At 40.5% G+C, this 12708-nt stretch overlaps 2 protein-coding genes across 2 annotated transcripts in view; both read right to left on the bottom strand.

Moving 5' to 3' along the window:
• NEBL (nebulette) overlaps positions 1-12708 on the bottom strand; it is a 357606-nt gene that overhangs the window by 302037 nt on the left and 42861 nt on the right. The window lies entirely within an intron of this gene.
• Positions 9502-12708, bottom strand: part of CUNH10orf113 (chromosome unknown C10orf113 homolog) — a 20435-nt gene continuing 17228 nt past the window's right edge. Inside the window, 2 exon segments of the mRNA XM_012803255.1 lie at positions 9502-9705; positions 9707-9761. Coding sequence (XP_012658709.1) covers positions 9502-9705; positions 9707-9761 — 259 coding nt within the window.

Below are 12708 nucleotides of genomic sequence, written 5' to 3'. Positions count from 1 at the left end.
CAGGAGTTGGAGGTTGCTGTGAGCTATGCCACGGCACTCTACCCAGGGGGACAGCTTGAGGCTCTGTCTCAAAAAAAAAAAGAACATGTTGGTTAACAGTGTTATTCAATTATTCCATGTCCTCACTAATTTTCTGCTTACTGTTCTATCAATTATTGAGAAAACAGTGTTAAAATCTCCAACCATAATTGTGGATTCAGCTACTTCTCCTTTCAGTTTAGGATTAGGGTCTCCAATCACATTCAAGATTGCTTGGTTCTCTTGAGGACATGATTCCTTTACCATTTCTGAATGGCCCTCTTTATTCCTGGCAATCTTTCTTGCTCAAAAATAAACTTTGTCTCATATGCACACAGCCAATCCAACTCTTTCTTCTGGTTTTTGTTTGCATACTATATCTTTTTCCATCTTTTCATTTTTAACTTATCTGTATCTCTATACTTTTTTGAGGGTTAAATATAAATACATTTATATTTGATAAATATGTGTAGCCAAAGCAAAATTGGGCATTGCTGTTTTTATCCAATCTGACAAAACCTGCCTTTTAATTGACAGAGCTTAGACCATTTACATTTATTGTGACTACTGACATGGTTGGGTTTAAATATACCACCATGGTATTTGTTTTCTATTTTTTCCAATCTATTCTTCATTCTCTTTTTCCTCATTTTCACTTTCATTTGGATTAAGTCCAGTATTTTTTTAATGATTCCATTTTATCTCCTTTATGGGTTTATTAGCTGTACCTTTGGTTTCTTTAATTTTTTCATTAGAGCTTATACATACATCTTAGTCTCAGCCTACTCCAAAGTCCTATTGTATCATTTCATGGATGGTATAATAGCTTGTGACAGCACGCTTTCCCTTCACTCCCTCACAATACATTGTCATATTTGCTTTAAAGAGATAATTGTCTTTGCAAAGACATTTTCAGAAACAAGAAGTCTTTGGGATTTACATTCCTATCTGCCTTTTCTGGTGCTTTTCCTTCCTTTATGTAGATCCAAGTTCCATCAGGGATCACTGTCTTTCTGTCTGAAAGACTTCCTTTAACGTTTCCAGTAATGATGGTCAGCTGGTGATGAACTCTGTGAGCTTTAGTGTCTAGAAAAGTCTTTATTTCATCTCTCTTTGGTATTAACTCTACTGAAGTTGGTATAGAACTCTAGTTGTGAGAGTTTTGATTTTCACTGCCTTAAAGGGACTGCCCCCTTGTCTTCAGATTTGAGCTGTTCCCAAAAGGAAGTCTCCTCATTCTGACCTTTGCTCTTCTCTATAATGTGTCTTTTATCTCTGGCGACTTTTCAGGTGTTAAATTTGACTGTGATGTGCCTTGGTGTAGTGTTCTTCGCTGTCTTCTAATTGAGGCTCGTTGAGCTTTTGGATCTGTGGAATTACAGTCTTCAAATTTGAACATTTTCCACCATTATTTCTTTAGATTTTTTATTCTCAGTCTGTTCTCTCAAATGTCAACTCTAGAGGGTCAGTTGAGTATAATAACGTCATGGTTACATCATAAAATGGACTCGGAAATCAGACACCCTGGGTTCAAGTAGCGACTAGGCCACTGTTATGTGTATGACCATATGTGAGTTATCTGGCTTCCGAGTCCCACCTTATCCATAAAATAAGCATATTAGAGATATCAACCTGCCTCAGGGGTACTGTAAGGTTTAACGGAGAAAACGTCACTCCCAGTAACAGTAAATACTCAGTGGTAACTGACACACCCAGCGACATCATCTCCTCACACGCCAGCTGACAAAGATGGCAGCCTGTGTCAATCCCCCCCCCCCATCACGTCCCCGGAGCTATCACCAATGACACGTGTGCCCCTACAGGCCACACCTGAACAGTCTACACATGCTGAAGAATCTTGTCAAGTTCAATAACTGCCAGGAACATCTCCTCCAGCTCTGAGTTACGCCCTTGCTCCCTAATTCCCTCCTAGTCATCATCCTTTCAATACCATTTTCTCCCAGGCAGGATCAAAATGTCACTATTTTTTTTTTTCAGGTATCCTGGCCTGCCTCCCTCAGAAGGAGCAAATGTACATTACCCACATCCATTCCAAGTACTCCACGTGCAGTGACTCAATTTTGCGGTTAGCATAACAATGAAATTCTGAAAGCATACTTTAAAAATCCAAAATGAAATTATCACAAGATAACAGCACAGCAAGCAACGCTGAGCTTTTCTCTACTTAATGTTCTATTGACTTATGTTAAAGCTTTGTTTGCGCTTTTGCCAACCTCTGGGGAGAAATACTCCTTAAGTGCAACCGGCTAAATGAGCTTTAAAACTAAGGGAAGTTTTGTTCCTTTACTGAAAAAGCTATTGTTTGTGAGATGTATTTAGACACTGTTTTGGATATGCCATAGGCAGAACTATATTGGTGAAGTCATCTATATTTTTCTAAATTACATGGACAGAAGAACCTCTCTACTTAATCACTTCCCTACATTGACCATCTTCTTAAGTTGACCCAATTGTCACAGACCAGACATGCACCACAGGTACCTATTAGTACAGCAGGCCTAGTTCCTTATGTTGACCAGCTTGTTACAGTCCCTTGGGTGGCCCATCTATAGAGGTTCTACTGTACATGCACTTACAAGTCTTAATAAGGCCACTGCTTCAGTTCCTCTCTTTGAATGCATAGTCTGTATACTGATAAAATACAACACTGGGGGTTATAATTCAGCCCGAGTTACAGCCTAAACACAAAGAGGCTTAGAGACATTATTTTCACAGCTTACAGAGCACTTTCATAGACATTATCTCATCCATTCCTGCAACAATCCTGTGAGCTAAGGACTGACAAAAGAGGAAGTCAATAATATCACGGAAACAAAAGAAAGACGGAGATGCCAAAGAGCGATCCTTTCTTTTCTCTAAGAATAGTTAATGCTAGACTATCTAAATCAATCTCCTAACAGTTTACGTTTGTGAATACTTATTTTTAATGGGCTGCGTCATCGAACTTTGCCTTATTCAGACAGTGATAACGTGCCAGTTATCATGAACCTGAAATTTCTCCACTACCTCTTCCCTGAGAGAAAACTTCTTTGTTCCCAACATTTTATTTTGAAAACTTCCAAACATTTGGAAGAGCTTCAAAAATAGTGTAATGAGGCCCAGGCATGGTGGCTTACACCTGTAATTCTGGCACTCTGGGAGGTCAAGACAGGTGGACCACCTGAGCTCAGGAGTTGAAGACCAGCCTGAGCAAAGCGAGACCTCCTCCTCGACTGAAAATAGGAAAACTAGCCGGGCATTGTAGTCCCAGCCCCTGAAGAGGCTGAGGCAAGAGGATTGCTCAAGCGTTTGAGGTTGCTGTGAGCGACAAGGCTATGGCACTCTAACCCAGGGCGACAGAGTGAGACTTTGTCTCCAAAAAAAAAGTATAATAAAGATGATCTTTATGTAGATTCACCAATCATCCATAATTTGTCATATTTGCTTTATACATGCACACAGATATATCATACATATACATATACATGAATAAAGCAAATATATATTCAATGTATCACTTTGAATTATTACATATATTTGACATAATATATAAATAAATTTTAGCAAAAAGTATCCAATATACTCTGCCCTACTATGAAACTAATTTATAGCTTTCATAGGAAAGCTATAACCGAATTTTAGCCCAGGAATATGGGGAGAGGGGAGAGGGAGGACAGGGGGAGGGAGGGTGATTGGTGGGATCACGCCTATGGTTCATCCTATAAGGGTACATGTGAATCTCTCTAAATGTAGAATATAAATGTTTTAACACAATAACTAAGAAAAAGACATGAAGGCCATGTTAACCAGTTGGATGAAAGTATTTTAAATTGTATACAGAAACAGTACACGGTCCCCCATGATAGTATTAATGTGCACTGCTATGATTTAATAGAAAAAATAAATAAATTTTATCATATAGAATGTGTTTTTAAATCATTTAGAAGTATATAGATGGACCATCTGAAAGTTAGTAGCAAGCCTTATGGCAACTGAGTCTTAAATACAAAATCTCCTAAGAACAAAACATTCTCTGACAGAAACATAATTATCACAATCAGAAAAGTGAACACGGATACAACGTCACGACCTATCATATAGCTCATGTGGAAATTTTCCCAAATGATGCAATAAATTACCTAATAGCCATTCACTGATGCAGGATGAAATTGGGATCACACACTACACTTAGAAATCAAATCTCTCTAATCTGCTTTAAACAAAAAAAACAGTTCCCCAGCCTTTTAGTCAATAACAACAAAGAGTATAAATGCTTATTTTTGGATTCATCCAATTGTCTCTTCATGATTTGACTCAGGTGAAACTCTGCGGGCCGGAATGCCATCTAAGCAGATGGACAGGAACAAGCCAGTGGGGACGTGACACCAATGTGTTCCTCTACCAGTGATGTTGAACTTGACCTCTTGTTTAAGGTGTCCTCCATGGTAAAGGTGCCTTTTACCTTCGTAATGAAGTAGCCCCCGGGGTGACACTTTGAAGATACTCTGTTCCCCAGCAATCTTTCACTCACTGATTTTAGCAACTGCTGATCCTTCTTACCTGGATCCCTTTATGAATGATTATGGTGGTTGGAAAACCTTCTCTCCCATCATCCTTCTACATTTATTAACTGGGACTCTTTAGAAATATTTCATGACAGCAAAAAGAAACACCCAGGACCACCTTCATGAGGGGGTTAGAGAGGAGAAGGTCCCTGGGGACACATAAGGGCACAGACCCCAGAGAAGTCAGCACTGGATACACACAGCTCTGCACGGGCTGCTAGGAAGATGTTTTCTCTCTGGTAGACCCGGTTCAAAGGAATTCCTCCATCCCATTGTGTGCTCTGTGGATGTCTGCCGTGTTCTTTGTTCCAGGATGATGATGGGAAACTGGCACAGGATCTAAAGGAATGGCCTTTTCGAGCTGCATACGGTAACCTCTAACTTCCTCCCTTCAGCAGAGGGAGGATCTCTGAAAACATCAGATTGAGAAGATTGGACCTGGCTGAAAAACTCAGGAGATTATTTGTAAAGTACATGTGGCTCTGAAACTATTTCTAATGGGAGAAAATCTATCGGGGGTATCCAAACTCTCTTCTTTTCTGCTGCCCAGTGGGAGAATAAGTGTTGTCTTGGCCACAGAGTAAATACACAAACACTGATGAAACTTACTTGCAAACAAAAAAAAATGGTCTGTGCATACTTTTCATGATATTCTACGCTGCAGATAAGCAAAAACAAGTTCTCACAAAATCAGCATGCAGACACAGGTTGGACACCTGTGGCTGGATCGAGCACCCTAGAATTACTCCCTTCCATTCTTTATCTCACATGGCTTCAGTTCAAAAAAGGAAATAGTATTTCTTTCCACTCCTTTATAACTATGTAACTTTAGAAACTTAGGTTGTCTGGGGATCGATCACCTTAATGCCTCGGTGACACCAAACCCAGTGCTTCCAAGATTCAGCCCCTACCACTGATTTGCATTCTACCAAAAAATGTTGGCCCATAGAGTCAAAATAATATTTTAGTTTGATTCAAAAATCATGGTGTAATCCATAAACACCCTGCCAAGGGTGTCACTCTCCAATACCATTTTGAAGTGCTTAACCTTATACCTTCTGAGGTGTCACAGAGAAAGCCAAAATCCATGGTTAAAAAAATCTCTGCTGTCCTCTCCATCTACTCACACCCAGAACAGGGCAGCCATGGAAACTGATCAGCACGAGAACATATGGATACTCAGAAATAGTCAGTGATCTTGAGTGTGGGTGATTAGAGGAAAGGTGCAGCTATCTAAGGCGGCAAGGGAAAGCAGGTTTAATCTGGCCAGATAGACAGGAGTTTGGACTTAGAGACTGAGGTTTGCCCATCAAAAAATGCTCGGTGTCTGGATTCAGAATCCAGAACAGGTATCGATTTGAGTCAGCAGGAGGGACCACAGTTGAAAACGTATCAGCAGCAGCAAAGCCACTTACTCACTCACACTCCTTTCAGGTACTTCTGCCTTGGAAATGACTTTATCTTCTAATTTCCTCCCCCTGTGAATACTCTCATCTTCCTAATAAGTTCTGCAGGATCAAGAATCAAGAGTTGCACACCTTCTCCTAGGTTATCGGGGTCATAGGACATGCTCGATACAATTGGGACTTTACCAATGCCTAACACCCTTGCTTAATGAAGACTACCTTCTATGGGTACCCTGGAGCATCATTCATAATACCTCTTGGAGGTCAATACCAAAGGATGTCTGTATACTAAAATCGTGCAGCTATTACAAATCTACCAAGTTCAAGGCACCGTGCAAAGATATACCTTTTGGGAGACACACAAGGTCCTCACTCCGTTAGATCTTGCAGTATTTAACTTTTCCTATGCAGAGTCAAAGGTAAATTTGTGCTTTGTGTCATTTGGGGGCATCTCAAGGTATTTGCATATAAAAGTATTTGTAGTTCATAGTTTCCTTTCAACTCTGGCCAATAGGCTAAACTACTTACATCAAAGTAGCAATGATATGGTTTCAGGATAATGGCTACTTCTTTTATATCTGTAGAGAAAATGGCATGTTCTTAAAGTTCTTTATCATTAACTTTATTCATAGGCTGACGGTACTGGTAACAAGTTTAATAAATCTTCTGTGCAACAAGAGCTCTGAGGTGAAGTCCTGCTGGCTGTCCCAGGAATCCTCATCACTTCGTCCCTCTTTTTAAATTTACCTGCACCATTTCCCATGCCTGAAGCTCTCCTGGTTCCCCTCCCTGTGACCCCTCATCCAAATTATCCAAATTCTTCCTTCTCCTTCAAGGATGAACAGACATCTCCAACTTCATCTAGTCTGTCTCTGAATTGTGATGTCTATACTGCCGCGGTTCTCGACCTGTGGCTTGTAACCCAGAGGAACTGTATATTAAAGGCTTACAGCATTAGGAAGGTTGAGAATCACCGCTATCCTGTCTAACCTCCAACCATACATATACGTATGTACATAAATCTCTAACATATATATAGATATATACACAGGGTGTCCTGAAAGTCACCATGCACAGGGAAAATAGGGGATTGTCACTAAATGTATCTTTATTTATAAAATAGTTATTACAAACTTTTACCAAAAGGTGGCCAACACGGAGACATTTTGTAACCATTTTGTAAATAAAGGTACATTCAGCTACTATTTCCCATTTTCCCTGTGTAGAGAATATTTTATAACTGTTTTGTAAATAAAGGTACATTTAGCTATAAATCCTCTTTTTCCCCCTGTATGGGTACTTTGGGGATACCCTATATATAATCTCCAATTGGCTGGAAATATATGTACATCTCTGACTAACTTAATATTTGGGTTTTAGTTTTCTCATGTTTTTTAGTAACTACTTTATGTAAGTTCTTTTGTTTAGTTTTTCCTCTACTAAAATATATCAGCAAGCTCCTTCAGGGCAATCCCCACCTGTGATGTGAAGTCCACGTGTGTTCACTAGCACCAATCTATGCAATTTCATGCAGCCAGAAGGCAGACAATATTTGCAAATGATTGAAATACAGCTTGCTATTTGTTGAGTTTCCTAGAATACTTTACACACCTGGTCATGGATAAATGCATCTACAGGATAATACTGCATGCTAGACCAACATAAATCTGTTGTACCCATAACCTAGCCCTTCAGAGACAGTCCTATTTGGATGAATAAGGGGGAAGTAAAGCTTTTTGCATATTGATATAACCGTTATGGATACTGTACTGCTGTCCTTTATAATTTAAGGCAACATCCCTAACAAAAATTAGGGAAAAGATCAGGGAGTCATAAATTTAATGCAAAGACATCGAAGCTCATAATATTTTGTCCTTCATTTGCTGACCCACAATAATCAGACCTGGGTCTTTTGTCCCTAGCAGGGGTGATAAGTTCACACAGAGTGGCAGTTTCTCCCCAGGCAATAAAACCAACCACTTCTGGCTCATTAGGATCACTTTTTAACAAGATAAGGGGACCCCACCACCTAACCACCTCAGGATTCAAAGTTTCAAACAGCCTGGGAAATACAGAGTTTATAAAGGAGTAATAAAAATGATCAGAAACAAACAGACCGAAAGAAACAAAACAGCATCGTCCAAATCAGACTTCATTGAAGAGCGGTGTGGAAGGGGTGACGGAACATGATGTGGGCAAGACAGGACAGGAAGGGAACTTATCCCAAAAACAAGCCACAAGGAACGGCCTTTGTGGGCAAAGAGCAAGATGGTGTCACCGGAAGACACACCAGCATCTCTGATTTTTATGCTGAACAGAATCCCAGAATCCCTAGAACAGTGATTTTCAACTGGTGTCCTGTGAGAGGATCTTATGTGTCCTGCAAAAATTTTTAAAGACCATTGATTAAATTATTTTCTGAAGAAGTTCAAAGCACAATAAGTATATTCTTTCTTTTTTTTTTACTTTCTTTAAAAATCAACATAATTTAAGTGTAGCACAGAAGTTTAACTACAGGTTCAAGTGTGTCATGATCAAAAAGGTTGAAAGACACTGCTCTAGAAGTTCACACACAGAGAGACACACATACACAGCCACTGTGCATGAGCACTAGGTCAAAGCACCAGGTCCAGTGGCACCCTTAGCACAGTGATTACAGCACCAGCCATATACACCAAGCAAGGCTGGTGAATTAGAGCCCAGGCCGGGCCAGCTAAACAACACTGACAACGGCAACCAAAAATTAGCTGGGCATTTGGCGGGCGCCTGTAGTCGCAGCTACTTGGGAGGCTGAGGCAAGAGAATCACTTAAGCCCAAGAGTTTGAGGTTGCTGTGATCTGTGATACCACAGCTCTCTACCCAGGGCGACATAGTGAGACTCTGTTTCAAAAATAAATAAGTAACAAACCACAGGGTCCAAGATGAACTTGGACCAAGGGGTCCCATCACCCTGAAATGAAACCAGGAGCTGCTTTTTCCAATGTAAGACTGCTGTTAAAAGGAAGTTTGACGTTTTTAAACAGTCTTAACAACAACTGCTTTAAACTCGGAAGACACTTAGTGTGGCAGGAAGGAAGCGGGAGGGAGTTCGGGAGGGAAGCTTAATGAACCGGGCTCTTTGAGGCTTCCTTTGAAATCATCTGGCATCATTCTTACCTTTCTCCTGCAAAATAAAGCCTCAAAGTCGGGGAAGGCACAGGTGGAAGAGACAACAAATTGCGCCTGTTGAGAAACAGAGGTGGATCTGCTAAGCGCAGACGCATTTAGAAGGAATGTAAGTTTTGTTTCCCGGCCACCAAAAATAGTTGGATGGATTTGTGCCAAAATGAGAAATAAAAGCGGGTTCTTTCCTCCCTGCACCCTGCGGAGTTGCCTTTGAAGTCACATGTGCTCCCCAGGGCACAGACAGAAACAAAACTCAAGGTCTTTTAAAATTTTATTGTGCATGTTTTGGTATGAGGCAGTGTCCTTCAAACATTTACATAAAGTCATTTTATTTTCAGCTGCTTCTTTAGATAGGCTGAACTTTTATGCCCTGGAATTTAAATCCATGCATCCCTCTGGTTATACCTTCTGGTCCCAGAGACAGCCTTGGGGACTTGGCCCGGTTGCCTGGATCTGGTTCAGTGCTGCCTGGATGGACAGGATGGAGACTGACCCTCCTCAGCCACCTGGCAAATGCTGGCTGGCACCGCAGCCTTCTGGACTCCCCCATCCAGCTCCCTGGGAGGCCTCAGGCCCTCCTCAGCTCACCATTCTGCCTGCCTGGGCCTACGGGATGAAGTGCAGCTGTCTCTCCTTTATGCCTGCTACCCCACATAGAAGGCAAGAAAAATATCACACATGGAATAGTAGTAATTGTGCTGCTGGTATATTTCAGAATGAATCCATCCTCAAAATCAGGCATTTCTTGGTAAGCCTCATTACAACCATAAGCATAGAAATATTTATATTGTGTGCTTTGTTTTGTTTTCTACCTGGATATTAAGCTTAGGGGATGGATATCCCCTAAGCCAGTATCCCTTAACTAGAAGCTAAAAGATTAGAGAGAGAAACATAAGCATTTCATATTCTGAAATGCATTAATTCACTCACTGTTGGTTTCAAGTCCCTTTATTTATTTATTTATTTATTTTTTTTTTTTTGAGACAGAGCCTCAAGCTGTCCCCCTGGGCAGAGTGCCGTGGCATTACAGCTCCTCCAACTCCTGGGCTCTAGCGAGTCTCCTGCCTCCGCCTCCCAAGTAGCTGGGACCACAGGCGCCCGCCACAACGTCCAGCCATTTTTTTGGTTGCAGCCATCATTGTTGTTTGGAGGGACCAGGCTAGGGATTCGAACCTGCCACCTTAGGTGTACGTGGCTGGCGCCTTACCCGGTTGAGCTATAGGCGCCGAGCCAAGTTCCTATATTTTAAAAGGACTTGTTCTGTAAAATTTAGCCACATTCAAGGATCCAGAAAGCCACACGTGGCCCCAAGGCTGCAGATTCCCCACTGCTACAAGAAAAATCAAAATAGTAAACTTTCAGTTAAGAGATGTAATCACACAGTATCGGCTTCCCTTTCTCCAGAAGGGAAGCTACAACTGAAAGGAATTGTAAAGACAAACTAATCCAATTTCTTGAAGAGGAGGAAACTGCTGGCTGCCTGAAAGTTAGTGCCTCAGACTGATTATCAAAGAGACACAAAAGCCAGTTAGAAGGAACTGCAACTCACCAAAGAGGGCACAATATTAATATCAAAAACAATGACTCCAACTGATTCAAACACATCAAGTCTATAAACCCATGGGTCTGTAATGAGTTGGTAAGACGTTCCTTCCACTCCCTTCCCTCCCCGCAAAAACGTAAGTTGCTAGAGCCATAATTTGTTGCTCAGAAAATAGATAAATATTATAAAAGACTGAAAAATGTATGCAGCTTTTTCCTTTCAAATAATTATTTCAGGATAACTAAATAACTGATGATGGAAAAGGCATCCATATTAAAGAATCCCAACTAATCAATGCAAGAAAAATGGTAGACTTCGATAATGTCCATTTTGTGACATCAATAGTTGCAAAATTCATGAAGTGAACGGCCGGTGAGGAACTCAACAGAGCATGGACCAAGCATACCGCTAAATCTTCCAATCAATCTTAACCTTACCAAAACTGGGAGAAGCACAGGCTCTGTCTCTCCCAAAGAGATGTGCTGTGATGTACAGAACACCACCTAGGAAGGGTTCTTGCCAGGAAAAAACGAAAAACTGAGCCAGAAAATAATCAGCCTCCTGATCCGTTTACAGGGACTGCAGGGAAAGAGGAATAAGTGAAATGATACCACGAGGAAGCAACTGACCAAACCAGCATCCTCTACGGCAAATAAACTGGTTTCTCCAACAAATAAAGGGAATAAAAAAGAAGGATGTGCCAGAGGCCTGCTACAGACTTAGACGCACTTACGAGACAAAGCTGTCAATTCTATACGTGTGTACTTTGGCCCCTAAATTGACCAACTATTAAAATAAACAAAGAAAGAAAAAACCTCCACAACTGCAAGGGAGAAGCAATAAAATGTGAATAGAGACTGTGCTAAAGAAAATTAAGGAATGAGTATTAACTAAGTAGCAGTATTTAGTCGTAGTTATATGTACACGCACTTATTTATTAGGAATGCATGCCTAACTATTTTGCTGTGAATTTTTTTTTTTTTTAGTTCATAGTCTTGGGATTTTTTATTTCAATAGATTTAGTGGATAAAAGTCTTATTGGGTTTTTTTGTTTGTTTGTTGTTGTTGTTATATGGATCAACTATATAATGCTGAAGTCAGGGCTGCTGTGTACTCATCCCCAGAATGATGTATGATGCACCCGACAGATAATTTTTAGCCCCTGCCCCCTCTAGCCTCCTTCTTCGTTCCAATGTCCATCACACCAGTTTATGATGATACATACCCATTGTTCAGTTCCCACTTACAAGTGAGAACGTGTGATACTTGTTTTTCCAACCAGAACTTTTGTTTTCCAAGGGAAGTGAATGACTCAGGACTAGAACCTGCTCTTACGATACCAAGCACACTTTTCATTATAACCAAATTGAAAGGAAACACGAATAATGAACTTTTTTTTTAAGTTCTTCACAACAGGAACCCCCCCACTTGGGTTCTCTCTTTCCATTTACTTTCTCTTGAAATAAAATACCAAACTAGAAACCTGCGCTCTGTTAAATGATCCTTCAAAAGTGAAGGGGAAATCATCACTTTCTCAGAGAAAGAAAAGCTGAGGGAATTTGCTGTCTTACACACCTGCCTTGCAAGAAACGTTAAAAGAAGTTCTTTAGAGGAAGAAAAGGATGAAGGTCAGAAACTGGGGTCTACATAAAAAACATGTATCAAGAAAGGAGTAAGTAAAATAAAAACATCTATTTTTTGTATTTTAATTGATCTAACAAATAGCATTTTGTCCAAAATAATAACAGAAACAATATATCCAATTATGTATGCTATCTATCTAAGTATGTTTTCATATGTGTGTGTTTATATGTACATACCCACTGAAACATGCTTATATAAAAGTGAAATAAATGACACCAGGGATGAGAGAGAGGAACTAGAGCTATTTTGTTATTATAAGGTACCCACACTACCCACAAGGTAGCACAGTGTGATTTAAAAGAGAACTTAGGGCTCAGCGCCTGTGGCTCAAGCAGCTAAGGCGCCAGCCACATACACCTAAGGTGG

Source organism: Otolemur garnettii, unplaced genomic scaffold (genome assembly GCF_000181295.1).
Source record: "Otolemur garnettii isolate 467f Iridium unplaced genomic scaffold, OtoGar3 scaffold00019, whole genome shotgun sequence".
Classification (NCBI taxonomy): domain Eukaryota; kingdom Metazoa; phylum Chordata; class Mammalia; order Primates; family Galagidae; genus Otolemur; species Otolemur garnettii.
Note: the sequence above shows the minus strand (reverse complement) of the source record. Positions and strands in the feature narration are given on the sequence as shown.